Source organism: Medicago truncatula, chromosome 1, assembly GCF_003473485.1.
Source record: "Medicago truncatula cultivar Jemalong A17 chromosome 1, MtrunA17r5.0-ANR, whole genome shotgun sequence".
NCBI lineage: Eukaryota > Viridiplantae > Streptophyta > Magnoliopsida > Fabales > Fabaceae > Medicago > Medicago truncatula.
The window spans coordinates 1,237,342-1,257,445 of record NC_053042.1 but is presented as its reverse complement, the minus strand read 5'-3'; the positions used below and the strand labels follow the sequence as shown (position 1 = coordinate 1,257,445).

General features: G+C 33.3%; 3 protein-coding genes across 3 annotated transcripts; 1 reads left to right on the top strand and 2 right to left on the bottom strand.

The window, feature by feature from the left end:
* Window positions 1–1,155: 1,155 nt before the first annotated feature.
* Window positions 1,156–3,280, top strand: LOC11432265 (gamma-glutamylcyclotransferase 2-2). The gene is made up of 8 exons (XM_003588569.3): window positions 1,156–1,264; window positions 1,570–1,646; window positions 1,882–1,938; window positions 2,234–2,290; window positions 2,375–2,415; window positions 2,522–2,590; window positions 2,665–2,744; window positions 3,077–3,280. Exons 1-8 carry the CDS (start codon window positions 1,156–1,158, stop codon window positions 3,205–3,207), a joined length of 621 nt encoding a protein of 206 aa, XP_003588617.1. The 3' UTR covers window positions 3,208–3,280.
* Window positions 3,281–3,431: 151 nt separating this feature from the next.
* LOC11423180 (protein NRT1/ PTR FAMILY 1.2) lies at window positions 3,432–6,654 on the bottom strand. Its single transcript, XM_003588568.4, has 4 exons — window positions 6,369–6,654; window positions 6,047–6,264; window positions 4,617–5,167; window positions 3,432–4,504 (listed from the first exon to the last, which is right to left on the bottom strand). Exons 1-4 carry the CDS (start codon window positions 6,481–6,483, stop codon window positions 3,613–3,615), a joined length of 1,776 nt encoding a protein of 591 aa, XP_003588616.1. The 5' UTR covers window positions 6,484–6,654; the 3' UTR covers window positions 3,432–3,612.
* Window positions 6,655–7,967: 1,313 nt separating this feature from the next.
* On the bottom strand, window positions 7,968–18,314 carry LOC11425676 (L-arabinokinase). Its single transcript, XM_003588567.4, has 28 exons — window positions 18,207–18,314; window positions 17,885–17,992; window positions 16,300–16,368; window positions 16,099–16,182; window positions 15,811–15,887; window positions 15,515–15,581; window positions 15,112–15,169; window positions 14,943–15,010; window positions 14,796–14,858; window positions 13,674–13,727; window positions 13,466–13,568; window positions 13,278–13,387; window positions 13,052–13,171; window positions 12,749–12,805; window positions 12,460–12,614; window positions 12,218–12,359; window positions 11,941–12,024; window positions 11,654–11,779; window positions 11,309–11,439; window positions 11,049–11,218; window positions 10,749–10,792; window positions 10,548–10,643; window positions 10,383–10,459; window positions 9,877–10,074; window positions 9,559–9,724; window positions 9,384–9,455; window positions 9,034–9,237; window positions 7,968–8,365 (listed from the first exon to the last, which is right to left on the bottom strand). The coding sequence occupies exons 1-28, from the start codon at window positions 18,312–18,314 to the stop codon at window positions 8,198–8,200; spliced, it is 2,979 nt and encodes a 992-aa protein (XP_003588615.1). The 3' UTR covers window positions 7,968–8,197.
* Between the last annotated feature and the right edge of the window lie 1,790 nt (window positions 18,315–20,104).

Sequence of the window (20,104 nt, the reverse complement as noted above, 5' to 3'; positions counted from 1 at the left end):
TATACATACATTGATATCTTGACGCGGATTTAAACACGCAATTTATCGCTTATTTTTTTAGAGCTAAATTTAAGTGTATGTAAGTTTAGAGCTAAATTTTTTAGAAAAGAAAAACAAATAAATTGATTAATGATTAATTAATCTTGCTTTATTTTTATGTGTGTTAAACGTCTGATTTTTAAGAAAAATGGGTTTTAGAAATTCAAAGTTTGGTTGGATAGTAATTAAAGTTAAATTCTCCTCAACAATTTATAATTAGATAGAGCTCATTAACCATTTAAATTTAATTGTTTGTTTAATGATAAATAATCTTCGTAAAGTAGTATGATGCTTCTTCCTATCGTGCATATATGTCTACGTTCAACGTATCTTTATATGTAAAAAAAAAATGCTCAATGTATCTTTTAACAAGACAAAATCCTAATTTAGAATTATTTCAAAAAAAAAAAAAAGTTCCTGATTCAGAAAGATATTCTTGAAAAAAAAAGCAAAACAAATCAGTTTTGAATCATTGTATTTGTACTTCCTTAATAAGGAAAAGATAGAATAAAGCTAAATTATGTATGAAGGCATAAAGACAGTTTGATACATAATCAAATTTTTATTTTTTTAGAGGAATTTTTAAATTTTATTTCAGTATTGAGACATGTTTCTTTCCAATGTACATCCACAACTTTATGTTTATTTCCAAATACTCTATATATCCTATCACATTTATAAGCAAAAAAATAATTTTTTAAGTTCATTGAATAACTAATGTATTTGTCTATAAATATGACCAAATACATTATTTATTCAACGAATCTAAAAAAAAAAAAAAATTTATTTATAAATGTGATCGGAGGAAGCACGTGACGTTCTAAATTCGTTTATCACTAGTATATAAGTATGATATAGTTTGAATCTCCACGATTTGTAACAAGTTTGGAAATTAAGAGCTTAATTTGCTTCCTTCAATTTGTAAGAGCATGAATTTTCTTCATTGTTATAGTATTTTTTTATATAACGTGATCAATGCCAATTTGCTTTTTTTCATTCTTGTTTATGACTATGATTTAAACTTATCCAATTTATGTGTCACAAATTTATGTTCAAATAACATTTGTGATGAATTTATTTATTGAAGGTTGTTTATAAGGTGCATACAATAGTATCATGGTGTTTTGGGTATTTGGCTATGGTTCATTGGTGTGGAACCCAGGATTTGAATATGATGAGAAAGTTGTTGGTTTTATTAAAGACTATCGACGTGTTTTTTATTTAGGTAATAATACAGTCATTCAATTTGAATATTTTTTTCACCATTCTTAGAAGAGTTTAATTAGTATGTACTATAGTAAAGTTATTTTACATATTCTTTCCATGATATGTTATAACATCATTTAAAAAAAAAATGATGTTATAAAAATATTTAAATTCTCATATTTATTAATTGATGTGATAATACATCATTAGATGCATGTGTAAAATGATGCATGTGTAAAATAACTTTACACTGACAATTCATACTAATTAAACTCTAGATTGGTATTAACTAGTTTCCCTTATAATATTAACTTTATTCTATAGCATGTTTTGATCATCGAGGAACACCTGAGTATCCTGCTAGAACATGCACGTTGGAACATAAAAAAGGAGCAATTTGTGTAAGTTTTTATTTATTTATTATAATTACAATTATTACCATTCCTGGTTTGGTTTTACAAGGTAATTTTGGTTATTTACATGTCACACATATCATCAACAGACAACAATGTAACCAATGATTGATAAAACAAATTGACTATCCATTGTTAGTTTTGGCAGTGCATTACCATGTCTTGTATTTTTACCTTTCCTTATATGCTTTTTTAAATTGTAATACTATGTGTATTTTTCCAGTGGGGTGCTGCATTTTGTGTTCGTGGAGACCCTAAAAAAGAAAAAATGGTTATGCAGGTAACTATTTACATCTAAGACAGTTTCCATGACTAATCTTTTTCCATTATTATGTTTACATTAGTTGTGCCAATAAAAAGTTTATGGTAGCATTGATATGACTAAAATATTGATTATAAATGGTGGATAAACCTTGCCCTATAAAGAACCTTTTGATATCGAGTGAGGTAATTACTCGATTTTTAAGATAATATCATAGTCTATTATAAATCTATTATGGTGTGGTGTTAAAACACGGTTCAATTTATTTTTCTGTTTCTTTGAGTTAACTTTTTCGCTTTTCTTTTTCGTGTAGTATTTGGAGCGGCGAGAATGTGAATATGATAAGAAGACTCTTGTAAACTTCTACAAGGTATGATTGTAATACATCAAGTTTATATCTTAATTTACTTCTAAATTTTTATTCCTGCTAATTTTCTATCCTTGTTTTCTTCAGAAAGGAGATTCATTGAAACCTGCTTTCAAAGGAGTAGTTGTGTAAGTTATCAGTGACTTGTGTTACTCTCTAACTTTGTATTAGTTAAATGTTATAAGTTATAAGATCACTCAAATCCTAACATAGAACTCATTTGAATATATGCAGATTCACATCTACTAATGACAAAAAAAACAAATACTACTTAGGACCAGCTCCATTAGAAGATATGGCTAGGTATGTTATTGTACATTAGTTTTATCTTTAGTTTTGTTTCCTCTCCTCTAATTTACACTTATCCATCCATTCAGGCAAATAGCTACTGCTTGTGGCCCTTGTGGAAACAATAGAGACTACATTTTCCTTCTAGAAAAGGCTATGTATGATATTGGTAAGTTCTTTATCTTGTAGCATTTAGAGCCTGTTTGGATTGGTTTTTCTGTGTTTTTTTTATTGACATACGCACTTATGAGCCTGTTTGGAAGAGCTTATGGAAACAACTTTCATAAGCTGTTTTCAGTTTCTTTCCACAAGTTCTTCAGGGTAGTGTATGAAAACAGCTTGTAGCTAATATGAAAATATTGACTTTTTTTATCTCCTATTATAGAAATAACTTATATATAAGCACTTTTACGATATAAATCTTGCTTCTGCATTTAAAAATGCAGGAACTAGCTTCCTTGTATACATGTATGCTAATGAGTTGAGAGATTTCATGTGCAGGACATGAGGATGACATGGTGATAGAACTTGCCAATGAAGTGAGGAAGGTACTTTCAGTTTCGGGAAATGTACATCCTAATGACAAGAAGTTGTTTGGAAGACTTAAGGCTTTACTCAACATCCTCCATTAAAACTGCAAAAACAGATGTGTAATCCAAAGATCACACAATGACCTTTTCCATGAGCAATTGAATGCCATTTCATTCGTTGTGCATACGCATGACAAGCCAGCTGACTGCTACACCTAGGCACATCATCGGACAATATTTTGTACCTCAGTTTCCGAACTCAAAACAGTTGCATCAACAACTATTTGAGTTTAAGGGAGATGTTAAAATGAAACTAACTTGTAATGTGCTTGATCAAAATCATTTCTAATTATTTTGTAAATAGAACAGTGAAATACATGTATTTCTCTTTTCCATTGTTCTTCTCTCGATGACCTAAACATATTAGTTTTACATGCACAAAAAAAACACATATTTGAAATACACTACTACAGTTTTAGAAACTTTATAATATACTAAAAAACTAATCTATGAAGTAGGCAACTCCCTGTAACCAAATTTATCGTCTTTCTTTCTGGCCGAATCTTCATGTTTCTCTCCCTGTATGGGTCCATAAGCCCAACAAATAACAAGATAATAGAAGTAGTTAAGAATGCCTAAGAAAGTGAGTAGCCCGTAGTAGTAATTCAAATGTCCCCTATTGATGTTAGTCGATAACCAGCTCTCATTCCCTCCAATACTAGTGACCGTGTCCACAATGCTCACAAGCACACCTGAAACTACGTCAGAACAAGCTAGTCCCAATGTGAACATAGCCATTGCAAAACTAGACATACTCTTAGGGAAAAAACAGTAGAAAAACTCAACCAGTCCAACTGGTGTGAAAGCTTCGGCGAATCCAAACAAAATAAACTCTGGAGCAAGCCATAAAGCCGACATGTTAATTTCAGCATTAGGTTGGTCCTCAAACCCTTGTTCAATCGCTGCATTTCGTCTCACCGTTTCAACAATAGCTGCTACTGCTTTAGCTACAATTGCAAACAGCATTCCTATCCCGATGCGGACTTTAAAACTGAATCCTCTAGGCCGGCCTGCGTATTTAGCTAGTAGAGGTACTCCTACACGGTCATATAAAGGAATTACTATTGTTAAGGTGAATATCAAGATAAGATTGAACGATCCTGCAGGAAAATTGAAATTGCCGAATAACGTTCGGTTCAAAGTTTTGGCTTGAAGAGTAGAAAATGAACTCTGAGTCGCCATCATAAAGATTCCCGTTGACCACATAGGAATGACTCTGAGCAAAGACTTCAGTGACTCCACCTGTTCTATTGTGCATAGGTTCCACGGATTTGAAATTGACCCATCTCGATTAAGATCTGTCTCAGGATTTCTTATTACGCAAGCTTTGTTCAAAAACCTGCATAGGAAGAACGTGTTAATTCACACCTTGAAAATATAAATTACGAGGAAATTAGACGCTTTGTGCAATATTTATAACTTATCCATGAGAGCAAAAGCATAATCAGTACCTAAGGCTATCGGTAGGAACCTTCAGCTTTGAATCATGACCTTGACAGTAACGATCAGAGTCGTGATCAGGAAGACTAAGTTTTCTGTTCTTGGTTGCCACCACAACTACTCTTGCAAAATTAGTGAGTAAGCTTTCACTTGGCTTCACTTTGACATATAACGGTGAACCAATAATGAAACTGATGACCGATACGAGCATTAGCACAGCAGGTACTCCAAACCCAATTTTCCATCCAAGGTTTTCTTGAATGTAAGCAATCACACTCAACGCGATAATGGTTGAAACTGAAATTGAGGTATAATACCAATTAAAGTAACTATCCAAGATCCTGCCATTCCCATCACCAGAATTTCCCTTAATAGTCAATTGCTCTGCTCCAAAGGCTATGGAACAAGGTCTAACACAACCAGCTCCAATTGAAATTAATCCTAAGGAAAGGAACAGAACTGCTTGTTGGGATGAAGTAGCAGAATTACAGATTTCAAAGAGTGATGCACAGGTAGGTTTTAGCACCGGGATCATGGCAGTTAACCACAAAACGGTTAAACCCTGTAGAATATAAGAAATGTTAAAGCAGAATCATTGCATCATAACAGTAACATCAAAAGAATCATTTATCTTGACTAACACTTGCGATGACTAACTTGACGTTCATAATAATCTTTTGCAAACTAATTGATTTTTAAGTATTCATAACTTGACATTCGTAATAATCTTTTATTTAAAAAAAAGTATTCAACTTTAAGAACTGATTTGAAATGTTTGCTAACATCTCAACTAAAATGAACTATGATTTCCGATTCCATATTTCCATAAAATTTTGTTTATTCTGGGGACCGGATTAACTTTGCTCCTGCAATTTCACGGAACATTTTGGGGGGTTTACTCTATAAACTAATGTATTCACCCAAATTTGAATCAAACTCCCAAAGGCCTAAATTCATCCCCACCTACAAATTTAGTGCATAATCCAAAATCCACACTTTAGTCTCTAAAAACTTCAAACATTGACCATATTAGTCTTTATATCTAGAAACTTCAAACGTGGGACTTTTATCTTTAATACACCCCATTTGCGCCCAAGACTTGACATCTGAAGAGCGTCAAAGGATAGCTGGTGGCCCAACGGATCTTAGATAGGCTCTGATATCATCTAAGTTTTTATATTAGACCTAACTCATCCTATAAAAATTAGCTTATAAGCTAAGGATTGTCCACCACTTATAAACACATTCTCAGATCATATCTCATCCAATGTAAAACTCTTTAACATAGACAAGTGTTAGTTGTTAGTAGCCAGGATTTGAATTTTGTATCACCTTCTCAAACTCGTTCCAACGACAGACAAATATTTGAAAATTTGAAAGACTAAGGTGGAATAATTGGATTTAGTAAAAAAAAAAAAGGGATAGTAAGTAAGAAACTTACAAGAAGGCTAGAAAAGGAGCCAATAGTGATGACATTGAAGCGACCCAAGTAAGAATCAGAGAGAAAAGCACCAAAGATGGACAAAACATTGGACATAGCAGACCAAGTAGAAAGAACATAACTAGCCTTAGCAATAGGCATGTTATAATCATCCCTCAAGTATAATATCATGTTTGGCATTATTCCATAACTTGCCACTTTCTCAAGACACTCATTCACTGAAAAAACAAAGGGTCATCAAATAAATAAACAAAAAATTAATATTTTTTACTATGAATCAACCATAAGCGTTGGATCTTGATAGAATGAAAGAGTACAGTACCTATGATAAAGGGCATGGTTCTTAAACCACCCTTTCTGGGTTGAGAAGATGATGAAGAGCTGCCATTTTCAATGAGTTTTTCATTTGTAGCATCATCACTGTTTGTGTACTCCATTTTTCACTCTTCTTTGGTAGCTTCTTCTTCTTCTTCTTGTTCTTCTTGTGTTTAGATGTGAATAAGAATGAAACAAAGATAAGATACTTAGGTACAGAGGTTGTGGGAAGTGGAGTGTTTGTTTGATAGTTGACTCAAAATGGAAACATTTTTCTTTTGTTTATTTCATAAAACAAAGATTTTTTTTTTTCTTGTTGTCGGACAAAAACAATGAAAGCATTTGTTCTTATCACTCCTCGCTGGTCACGAGGTTAAGTTTTTCTTTTTTTACTTAACACACGCGGTTCACGAGTTCAATTTACGGTACATCATTTTTATTGTTTTTACAAGTTTAAAGTAGGGTGCAATTATCCGTTTAAAAGTAAACAAACATATCACGACAACCTCAGTTGTATTGTATTTGATATGTAAAACTGTTACTTCTTTCAGAGATAGAACAAACTGCAAACAAGAGACATGACAAAAACAGAAAGAAATTTTGTCTATCGCTAAATTATAAGATAACTTTCAGTTTGTTTGATACGGTTTTGTCTTGTATTGTTATGTTAAGTATATTTGTTTCACAAATCAAATGCACACATGATTTATTATTTGGAAAAATGGTTTTTTTCTTTTTTTTTTAAATACACTACTTTTTTAAGACAAAATTTATACATTTTTTTGTTTCTTTATATAATCTCCTTTTTTTTTTTTTTGTGTAATACAATGTCCTACTAACTCCTACGACATTTTTTAGATTTTTTAATCAATAGATCGATGAATCAATAATTATTTTGAGGAACTACGAGGTCATCACATGATGTGGTTAAATTATTTAACGTCGGTTGCTCTATATAAACAAATGATGGATGCAGTCTGACTTCCACACATCATGCAAATTCGGATATCCATGGTAATTTCATAAAGATCGGATTTTTTTAGATTTAAGTTCAAATTTCAAGTTATAAAATCAAATAAATTTTTTGTTTTTATTTAAGACATTCAACTTTTTTAATGGGTGTTTTTATTTCCGTGAACATAAAAACAATGAATTGGAATATGTTATGGGTTGAAGTTTAAACTCTGGATTCTTCACTTATTTACATAGTAAAATTATAGCCATTGAATTATTTGGAAAACAAAACATAGTTTAATAAATACAATTTAAAAAATTAATGAAATCTCATGCAATTTAAATGGGTCATATTAACGTCTGTCATAACGAATTATGTCTTAAAAACGACAAACTTTTAACTCTTTCAAAAGTGAAATGTACAATTTTTAATATACAATATCTAATTTTAGTACAATAATAAGGGGACGTTGAAATTGAAAATTGACATAAAAACCAAATAAATTATGAAGGACTAAAGATTGTGTTGTAGTAAATAATGTACTAATTACTACCATATTTGATTGATTAACCATTGACCTTTCATAACAAAGTCCCTCTCATCTTTTAGAGATACTATGAATGGTCAAAGAACGAAGGTACAATTTGCAAATTCACACCAAAGTCATACTTCATAATTATTGATATCATTACTATCCAATATTTTTTCCATGAACAGCTTCTTTCATCATAATCTTTGTTCCTTGCTTCACAGTTTACATTTATTCCAACAAGCCAGCCAATTTCTATTCTGGCCATGACTGAAAATATCACAAATGAATGTCCTTCAAAAATTTACCCTACTGTACAAATTATTGTAAGATACTTAAATATAAGCCATGATCAGCTTTTCTTCTCTGCCAAGACTGCATTAACATCCCCAACGCTGTCAATTTTTTTTGGGGTAGCTCGCCGGCGAATTTTCAGGTGGCCGAACTTCCCTGCACCAGGTGACGAGCCCTCAAAAAGAAACGGCATGTAACCAGTAGCTTTTTTGTACCTCTGCTGAACCTGAAATACAAAATTATTGCAGGGTTTAAAATGCTAGTATTCGATGAAGCCTCATTTACCAAGACTTTGTTTGAATGTTCAATAAAGAAGGACATGGAATGTAATAAAAAGAATGTTTAAATATGTTTTTGATCTCTGCAGATATACTACTTTTTGATTTAAATCCCTTTAAAACAATCTATTTGTTTTCATCCTTGTAAATATATCACTTATTACTTTTAGTCCCTATTGTTTTGTTTTAGTCCCTAAAATATGTGAATGGATCAGTATAATAGTAGTATATACAACTTTTGATTTTAGTTCCTCACATATGAACTACACAAGGGCTGAAATGAATATTACACATATTTTAGTGTCCAATTCCAACATTATCAAATTTCACATGGATTAAAACAAAATAATAAAGACCAAAAATACGTGGTATATTTGCTGCCAGGACCAAAAATATATTTAAACTCTAAAGAACATAATGGAAAAGAGTCGTCATTTCAATGTTTGTGGAAAACAAATCACGCCATCAAGAAAGACGCAACTTTAGGTCCATACAAAGGAACTATATGAGGCATAAAATTCAAGATTGAAAACTAAAAAAATAATTAGCCCGAAAGAGATATGAAGGATTTCATAATAATGAAAGTAAGATAAATTCATAATAAAATAAAAAATACCTGAAAAATTTGTTCACTGCTCTTGAGACAATTTCGACCGATTACACAAACCGTTCCACCTGAACCTCCACCAGTGATCTTGGCTCCGCATAATGTACCGCCTTCGGCTTTAGATGCTGCACTATGCTGCAATTCTTGTACTAAGTGTACAAGCCTATCTGTTCCATCAGAGCCAAGTCCACAGGCACTGTAGCTGTAGTGGCACTGCAAATGATAGTTTATATTTTGATTATTTTTCTCCTTTTACATTTTTTGTATTCTTGAATTCTAGTATCAGATTTTCATTTTAAATTTTGCAAGAGTATAAGAAATTAAGACATTGCATTGATCAACTGAAGTGGTACATGTACCTGATATAGCAATTCTCCTAAAGAGTTAAGTTGATCAGTCGAACTTGCCGATGTCAGAAGTGATTTGAAGGTCTGCATACCATATTATGGCAAAGGAATTAGGTAAGAAGATGCAACAGTTAGAACAAACAATCAGTTGCTTGTAACCGATTAAATTCTGGAATAAAGTCCTAACCTTGACTCGGAAATTTTCATTGATAGGATGTAATGTGGGAGCTCTCACTACGTAAGTACGCTTCTCATCAATAACAGTGACAGGATCATTATGATCTTTATATTCCTTCAAAAATTTATCACCATCAATGGTTTCAGGAAGTGTCTTAGCGTAAAGAGCCATAAATCTGCCAACCAAAATTAGAAGGAGTTCTATAATCACATCAAAATGTAAAACATGGAAATTGAATTTACAGATTACAAGACGAAATTATCTTATAAAAAATTGTTGGCAATCACGATAACTTTTTTTCCAAATAAAGGAGAAATTAAGATTTACCTGTGAGGTGTTAAATTGCATAAGTAATCTAAGGAGGTTTCTTGTTTAAGTAGTTCTATGTCATCTTGTTCTACTTCATCGGAGTTCAATCCATTTGCAGCACTCATCTCAGTCAATTCCGTGGAAGCCTTTGACTTTATCATCTTCATACCCATAAAGGTCCCAATTCGGACAGAGCCATAATCTGCACCTCCAACACTGAAATATACAACATTTAGGGCCACACCACGTTGCTTCCAAATACAACTTACTAAACTAAATTCTATACTACTCATGTTCTTTCTTACGAGTTGTTTTAAAACTATTTACATATACCAAGAAAAGAAAATAAAAAATTGTTTTTGTTGAAATCAATTGTCTTTTTCCAATGATACCCTTAAATGTATATCATCTCATCTCACTAATTTATCTCTCTGTAATAAAATAGGTAAGAACTTTTTTGACAAAACAACTGTTAACGCCCGTAATGCAGACAAAGATATATATATATATAATAGAAAGCCAACCTGTGTCTTATTCCGGAATCAATTCCCCAAACCCGGATATGGTTGGGAATTTCAACGAGGCCAACGATCTCTGCAGGCTGTATCGATAACAAGCAGTACCCTATTGAGTCTGAAGTCTAAAATAATAAGAGAGCGTTGATTTTTGTAGCTTGTAATGATGCAAACCTGGCAAATCATAGCAAGAAGTTTGTTGGCTTCACCACATGCTGAAGCCATCTGGTCCATAACACCACATGGAGCTCCTACAATGTGATTTTCCACCTGATGGAAATTGTAAGAGAATGAGTGAAACTAAATCAAGTGATAATGCATGCTACAAATAACACAGGGATTTCACGTTGATCACAACATTGAATAGAGTCTAACCTTCTGGCATAGCAAAGCCAGATCCCTTGAGCCGATATTCAATCCTGAGTTACAAAGAGAAATTAACATAATCAACATTTTTATTGGAAGAAAAATAGATCTATTAATGTTTAAGTATACATAACATTCTGAATCAAAGATAAAATAAATTGTACTATTTTTTATAAAATAGAGAGACGTCAAATACTTTTAAACAAATGTGTCACGCTGAATATCCATTTTAATCCATGAGAACAATTAAGTTTCCAAAAATAAATGGTTAGGTCATCGTAAATTATTATTAAAATTAAGTGTTATTACCGTGAGAAGCTGCAATAGCAGACATACTAGCGACCTCGACAGATGCAGAAGATGATACACCTTTCCCTTCTGGGACCGCAGATGATACAAGCATGCTGATACTATCCTCAAATTTCACATCCAATTCGGTCATTAAGACCAAAATTGCCCCAGCAACATATGCTGCCCACCTGCGACAGTTAGTCGATAGTCATATTAGCATAATGGAATGTGTGAGAAAATGGCTTATGCATATAAAGTGATGCATTGGTGTTACCGACTTTTGGGCTGGATCTTGAGCAAAGTATTTTCTTGCTTTCTCATATGAGATTGGCTTGCCTCCATCCATAAAATCAGACAAATCCATGTCAAAAGTCGGGGCACGATTGCCTAATTCTGAGCCGTATGATACCTGACATGATCCAGATTAAGTCAAAATGAACATTATGAAAAGTCATTATCATCTTCATAAAGTGATGACGGTGTCCAATCAATGTGCAATCTTATTTATCAAGATTATTCATTTGTCATGCCTCATAGTTATATGAATGAACTCCAATTAATAGTTGTTAATGTTAGTTGATTTGAGAGTAGTATGTGGAAATTTTATACGTTCTCAAACATACAATTTGCAAGACAGCAGTGTGAGGCCCTCCTTTGTCATTCTGTCTGGCCTCGGCATGTTTCCACAGTCTATGTTTACTCGGATGGACTCTTTGCAAAGCAACATGACAAGCTTCTCTAATTGGCATCTGCAAAAGAGTGAAAAAAAAGTGAGTTGTTGACTAAATTCTACAGCATGAGTCTATAGTTATTATCATAAATGTCAAACTACATGAAAAAGATGACCGTTGAAACTGTATGGAATCAAATGCAATGAAAATCAAAATCATAAGAGGACAGAAAATCCAACCTGCAGGACAAGACTACCAGAATAATCAGCAATGCCGCCCATTACATCTAACCTTCCAGGAGCTCTCGTAACAAAAATTTCTTCCTGTCACAATTTTACCAAGAGTCAGTATTTGAAGTTAATAGATTATGTAATGAAGAGACAAAACAAGTCAATATTAATAACACATTTTCTTCGGTATTTTCATCTTTATTAGGGTATCTTGTTCCCATTAAAAGATGCAAGTTCAGAGAAAAGAAATTTATAAATTTTGATTTTGAGATGAAATGATTAAAACCTCCCAATTGAAGAGATTAGCTGCAGCCTTGCGCTCTCTCTTTGTATGCTTCACAACCAACTCGGATAAGCTCTGTAAGAATGCCACAGTATCTGGAAGACCTTGAACATCTCCATGAAGAATGTCAAAATCTTCAATGCCCCTAGAAAAATAATATAACGGGGAAAAAAATGACAGTTATACTTCCTATTAAGGAACAACCAAGAAAATTATACGCAGAAAAAAAAAAAATTGACACTCACGAATGAAATGCATAGCCTCCAGAATTCACAGGTGAACCAGGTTGTTGGTCTTCGGCGGAAGCGTACCATTCTGGGATAGCAATATCTCGGCCAGGGGCCCTTTGGAGTTGATAACCAAGAACTATTGCATCACGCAATCTTCTCGCTCCACTAAGCTAAACGCCGTCAAGTAAAATTTGAAATGAAAATAAAAGTTTCAACACTTTTGCAATATTTTCAGGAAAACGAATCGATGACAAAATTAACAAAAACTAACACTGCAACTAGATAGCAATCACAGGGCCTTTACCTTATCCGATGCATAATTTTTTCCAAAAGCTGTCTCCTGAAGGATGTGAGCTGCCACCTGCATTTTCAAAATGTTTTATGAACCAATTTATCAACTCTTTTGGAAATAAATAGAAGCTTCAAAGTTGACACGTAAAACGCTGATCGTAAGGTGGGGAAAGGAACAACCATAGAAGAATATGAACACACAATAGCTTTTTATGCATAGATGTTTACTATCCAGAAAACAAAAGATAAACACTTTAATATTTCAGTTCAAATAACAAAATAGAGGTAATGTGATAAGTGCTAAAAAAGATGATACCTCACCACCATTGATGCCTGTATCATAGCAGGGTTTCAAACTTATCGCACGTTCAAGATAAGGTCTCCAGTGACCGGTGATTAAATCTCTCCTGATCATTTCGACACCACATTGAGAATACTAAAATAAAAAACGAATGATGGTTACTATCTTGTAAGACCTTAGACAATTAAAAAAAACATTGAAGAGGAGAGCAAAACTTATACAGAAAATGTCAATAGAGTACCTCAAGCATATTTCTCAAAAAAGGTTCTTCATTGAAATAATCTCTGCGTACAAAGACAAAGGGACACTTGTATGCCAAGGCTTCACTAACGGTACCATATCCAATTTTTCCTAAAATAATAAAAATTGCAAATTATATATACTGCTACACTTAATTCATATTTGCAATTATGCAAGTTTCATACTAACCAAGCATACAGTCACATGCTGCAATAATGTCGGGCGTATATGCGTCTTTGGCAAGTTTTCTAAAATTTGGCGGAAGGTCCGCGTTGTCGGAAGCACCACAAACCTTGATCATGAAAGATAGAATTAGATATGACCAAATATATTATGATCAAAATAAATGAATAGCATTTTAACGAAACAATGATACAAACAATGGTGGAAGAAGTACCAGGCACAACCAACCAGGAGGTAAGAAATCTTCTTTTATCTTCCATCCTGAGGGCTGGAGATAAGACGAGTAATCAGAGACAGAACAACATATTGGAGATAAAATTGAAAGTATCAGGTTATAAATGACTAAAGATTTACAACAAAGTAGTGTTGGCAATAACAATCCTATCAAATATCTTTCTTATAACTTAAGACTCTAACAAATTCTTATGATGTGACCACTATTGGGAAAACCACGAGTCCCACATTTAAAACATAGGACTCTTGATAAGAGTTTATAAAGAGAGACACCCCTTACCTTACAAGCCGGTTTTGTGGGGTTGTGTTGGGCCCAACCACGATTTCTAAGAACAACAAAGACGGTAAATACAATGATACATGAATATGAGCACTGCAGATCATACAGGATATGAAGATCTAAAGCATGCAAGACCAACTCATGGGATGATGCCATAAGTTTGTCCAGAGTCCGGACCAGTCCATAGCGCATAACTCACATGAGTTGATTATACCAACAATTGGTTTGGGTAAATCTTGAATGGTGCAATTTTAAATCCCCGTAATCGCAATTAAAATAATGTGTCGGAGAGTATATGAATACAATGTAGCCATTATTTTGTTGAAGTACTTTTCATTCCCACCACACTAGTAATTAAGATTGCCAAAACACCAAATGGACTTATGAGAACCTTGAAGTAAAAACCAAAACATGGCACCAATCTGAGATTAAAATGAAGAAAACACACTGTTGCAAAATTGCAGCACTCAAGACTGTTGTTAAATAGCGGCTACAGTGGCGCTGTAACATAGAATAATTTGATCAAATGGTTATTGTTCTGTAATATATTATTTAGTTCAAAATTTTGTCAAATAGTGACTTTAGCAGGCTGTAACACTGTTGCATAGCAGAGTTTGAACAAACTGCTAACTTTTTGCGATCCACGACTGACAACACTGATTCTAGAGTTTAAGTGCACGAGTAATACAACAATAAGAAGGGATGAGATATCAAGTAGAAGAATTTTTTATCATCCATGAATGTAAAAACTATTATAAAGTCCTTTTAAAAAAAAAACTATTATAAAGTTCTGCTTTTAAAAGAGGGGATCTAGGCAATCACCTGACCACCAAAGTTGAGAATAACAAGCTTTACACCATCTGGTACGTTAAGTTCCTTCCTTACCTTCAACAAGCGAAATTTCAAGCATGTAGATTAGGAGTTAAATCACACTATGAAATAGATCCATTCTGGTTTGGGAGGTAGTACCTCTTTTGCAGATTTGTGTAGCCTCCTCACCACCAAAGGGACATCAATAACATCGCGAAAAGCAGGCACTGCAAATATCAGAGATGCCGCAATTCAAGTTAATCATTAATTAAGGTCGGCATAAATAAAGCTAGGTTATGAACATGAAGTTATGTAAACATTGACATACTTGGGCAATATCCCGGGAGGCGAATAAGGAACTCGCAATGGGAATAGTCCTCAGCTATCTGCATCAGTGTAAAATATTGATATTTGTCACAAGTTATATACAAGGCTAAATGCTGAGCATAATTACTTCTAAACATGATAATTTATCTATAAACAAATATCAACACAAACAATAATGAAACTCTCACTCAAAAGAAATGACTGGCTTCAGCAATAAGCCAACCAACACACAAAAGACCGAGGATTATCAAGAGAGCACAAACTATGCTATTTGATTCACGTCTCATTCATATGATTAGAACAACAAAATAGTATTTGATATAAGATGAACAAAGCAAATTTTAACATTTCTCTCAAAAGAACAAACAATGGACAAGACAACTTCATATTAAGATTATTGTCACCTGCCAAACTATTGAACGATGATGAAGTCCAGCAGCCATGACATACTCTGCATAGATGAAGTCCCAACTGAAAAAACAAAGATATGCAATGAGGGTATTACAGACACTTCACAAAGAAACGGACACACACATAAAGAAAGAAAAAAATGAAGAGTGTATACTTCTATCATAATAACATCATTGCAAAATACTAGTGTATATACTTCCTTTCTATATTGGTTTTACCATGCAAATTAATTTTAAGTAACCAAGGAGAAATAACACTAAGAAGGAAAAATGATAGTTACATGAGTTACCTGAAATTTGTCACACAGACAGAGCGAATGCCAGCATCTGCTGCCGCACGACACGCAACCGGAACAACATCGGAGACCTGTTTTCTCAAATCAATTCAAAGTTACTCTAAGCAGAAATTAAAATCACAATATCATTTTTTTTTTCTGCTTGAGGGTCCTTAGTCATATGATAGTTTCCCTTCAAATTCAATTTGACTTGCATCCACTCAAACAATCTTATTTATTAATTATAATTATCAGTTTCTCTTATTGTTTCTATTTCAAATCAACAAGGGATATTTCACATACCACTAAGTCTGCTTTGATTGAGTTCAGCCATTCGGTTTCTGATGTCAAGATTTGAGCTCGGGGCTTCACTGCTGTTTCAGAATACTACCACAGCCAAATACAAAGCAAGGGATCAGCAACACAGAGAAAAATTGTTGAATAAAACTATTTCAAAGCATTACAGCTATGAACAATCAAATTCGCAATGACGTTTCAAATTACCTTCTCCAATGAAGCAAGGCGATCAACGGTCAAAGCATCTGCCTGAACAGCTCCACAGTCCAAAAGCACCTATTTTGTACAAATAAGTGCCTCAAAAACAGTCTCTTTATTAAGTAAAATAAAGCATTACACTCAAACTACACTGAAGTGAAAGTCTGAGAATACTAATTCCCACAACAACAACAACCAAGCCTTATCCCACTAAGTGGGGTCGGCTACATGGATCAAATGACGCCATAGTGTTCTATCATACACCAAATTTGGATCCAACTCATTGACCTCTAAATCCTTTCTAATGGTTTCTCTAATAGTTTTCCTAGGTCTTCCTCTACCTCTTTTAACTTGACTCTCCTCCATTTGATCTACTCTTCTTACCACGGCATCTACGGGTCTTCTCTCTACATGCCCAAACCATCTAAGCCTATTTTCTACCAACTTTTCTACTATAGGTGCTACCCCCACTCTCTCTCTAATGGTGTCATTCCTAATCCTATCCTGTCTAGTCTTACCACTCATCCAACGCAACATCCTCATCTCTGCTACACTTACTTGATTCTCATGTTGACTCTTAACCGCCCAACACTCCGTACCATACAACAACGCCGGTCGAACTGCTGTCCGATAGAACTTTCCTTTCAACTTAAGTGGTACTTTCTTATCGCACAAAACACCTCAGGCTCTTCTTCATTTCAACCACCCAGCTTGAATACGATGGCTTACATCTGCTTTTATTTCTCCATCATTTTGTACGAAAGACCCAAGATATTTAAACTGTGTAACTTGGGGTATGATATGATCTCCAACTTTCACCTCCAAGGTAGACCTACTTCTCCTTCCGCTGAAGTTACATTCCATATACTCCGTCTTGCTTCTACTCAAGCGGAATCCATACTAATTCCCACAAACAGTTAAAATCAAACTCACTGAACAAGCAACAAACCACAATTCTACGAGGATAAGCTTTAAGGACGGAGACCCTCTCCGGCAAGTCTCTTTACATCCCTTATCCATCTAATGAATTCTCTCCCTCTCTCGCTCATTTTTTTCTCACTCTTTCTCATAGCTATGAACATACCCCCAGCTAAGAGCACCTATTATGTTTTCTCTCTTTCTCTATTTTTTCCAAGCTGTTGCACTCTGCAGCAGCATAATGGAGACGATGGACTTGGATCCTCTTCAGAAAATCTCAGTCGTTAGAGTAATATAATGACCAAGAGAGCCATTAGCCATTAGATTAATCAAATGACTGAGATTTGACTAATACTCTTTAGCCAATACTTTTTCCTTATCAAAAATATATTCAATAGTAATAATTTGATTATACTATGAACCTACAAAGCACGAACACTTCTCGGATTAGGTGTGTCCTGGTGTCGGACACGTATATGTTTCCAACACGACCTAGACACATTATGCCATTTTCTCAAATTATCATTGATGTCAACATGTTTGTGTCAGTATCATGTCCGGTTTCCGTGATTCAAAGCTATTAGAATGAAACTTTATATTAAAAATTCACATTACTGTATATCCTTTAAAAGATTAAAAAATACAAATGAATGAATGAATGAAAACACAAACTCACCTTGCGAATGAATAATCTAGGAGACTTAATTTCAGATGTGAAAACAAAATCAGGAGCACCAGTTACCAAATGCACATCATGTCCTGCATCGATCAAATGCCTTGCCACCTACACATTCATTCCAATTCAAAATTTCAATAACATCTAATCATAACAAAATGATCCCTTCAAATCAAAATTTTCCTCTTTTATGAATTGGATTGGCCAAAAACAATAACCCAAAATCAAAATTCAAATTTTTGTTATTGATCCAATGACCCATTTAGCTAAAAAGAATGAAAAACCAAAAATTGAGATGAATTGAGAAGATTTTTGTTTTTACCTCAGTGACACGAGTGGCATGTCCAAAACCATGACCAGTAATGTAATAAGCAAAAACAAGATGTTTTCTAGAAGATGAAACAGCACCACTTTCTTGATCAATTCTCATGTTGATGTGTTTTTCTATTCAATCAATAGAAGAAACAGAAGAATGAGAGTGTTATATACTAATGTTTTGTTTCTTGGTCTAGTGTTGAAGATTAGAAGATAAACTAAATTAATATTTATAGTTATAATTGATGGTTAAGCATATTATTAGCTTGTTAATTATTTTCTAAATTTGAGAATGATGGTAGCAAGAGAAATAATGATTGATGATGAAAACGATGACTAGGTTGTTGCATAGGATATGGATAAAGTCAGAGAAGAGGATTGAGTTGCGTGCAAAACTTGTTCCAAAATTGGATTTCACTTGCATACTACTAGGAGGAGAGTGTTTCATATTGGATGATTAGGATTAAATTTGTTAGCAATTATTCGTAGGAGTGTTATTTTTATAAAAATTTAATATATCATTGTGCGAAATTAAATAGAGACACTAAAAGATGTTTTTTTTAAAGGAAATGATTAAGATGTTAAAAGGTCATTTGACGTATGCAAAATATGTGATATCTGAACGTAATGTTTTTTATATAGTATTAATGTAAGTATCATTTTCTAAGTTTATTTTTAAGAGAAAATTCCTCTAACTTTCTATCGTGCTATCCTTGAAATTTGAGTGATATTTTGAGATAATTTTTTTTTACTAATACGTCAATTTTTTTTGGAAGGGTCTAATAGATCAATTATTGTGTTGTGGAATAAATATGCCTTATTTTATATTTAGAAATTGTTGACCAAGATAATGATATATCCAATAAAAATGCGACGAGAATGTGTTTAACGTTAAAAGAGTGTGTTGTAAAAGCATCTTCGATGAAAGTGTCATAGAGGTATCATACGTTGATGAATTTGTATCTTAATTTTTCAGCTACCATAATGTGGCAAAATGGATATCATAAAAATTATTGAAGTATTATAAATAAGATACGGTGTAATAGAATAAGATTGATTAAAAATATAAAAATATGATAATTTGAGTTATCTAAAAGTTGTACTCCATTCACTCAAAAAATAAAAAAAAGTTGTACTCCATAAAAACGGGTATGAGTTCACCAACAAAAGAAAAATGGGTATGAGTTTCATTAGTATGATTATGAGACAATTATTTAACGGTGCATGAAACCCAAAATAAATTCCATAAAAATTGACCATCTAAGATGCTCTGCATTCCATTGTTAAGATTGAGAGTGTCGAGGTAGAGAGATGAGGTTTGAGCCATCTTTAATTAATTTTGGATATTTGGTTCATTTTACTTTCCGTGGAAACATGGAAAGCCAAGTTGTAGGGAGCAATGAAAATGATGGTAGGGATCAAGGAAAGTGATGGTTAGATATAGAACAGATCATGTTACGTGTAAATCTTCTTTCTTGTATATTTTGGGTAAGGATGATGATTTATTGAGTTGGCCTAATAGTTTCATTAGTTTTTGTTGGAACTTACTCCCTCCGTCCTTCAATATTTGACCTATTTGAAAAAAATATTTGTCTTATAATACTTGACCTTCTCAGATTTCTAAGCAGAATTTGACAGATTTACCCTTATAAATACTTTTTGGGGTCCCCTATGTTAAAGTTTGTAGAGGAACAAGGAAAGTAATCATTACTTAAAAGTGAAAAAGTTTCAAAATAATGACAAGGGCAATTCAGTAAAAATATCATTATCTTTCTTTCATCTCTACACTTTTCTTAATCTGTGTGAAATGGTCAAGTAGGTCAAGTATTAAGGGACGGAGGGAGTATTAAGTGTCTAAATTGAAAAAGTTAGTAATTAGTTGTTATATAATTTTTGTTTGAACTT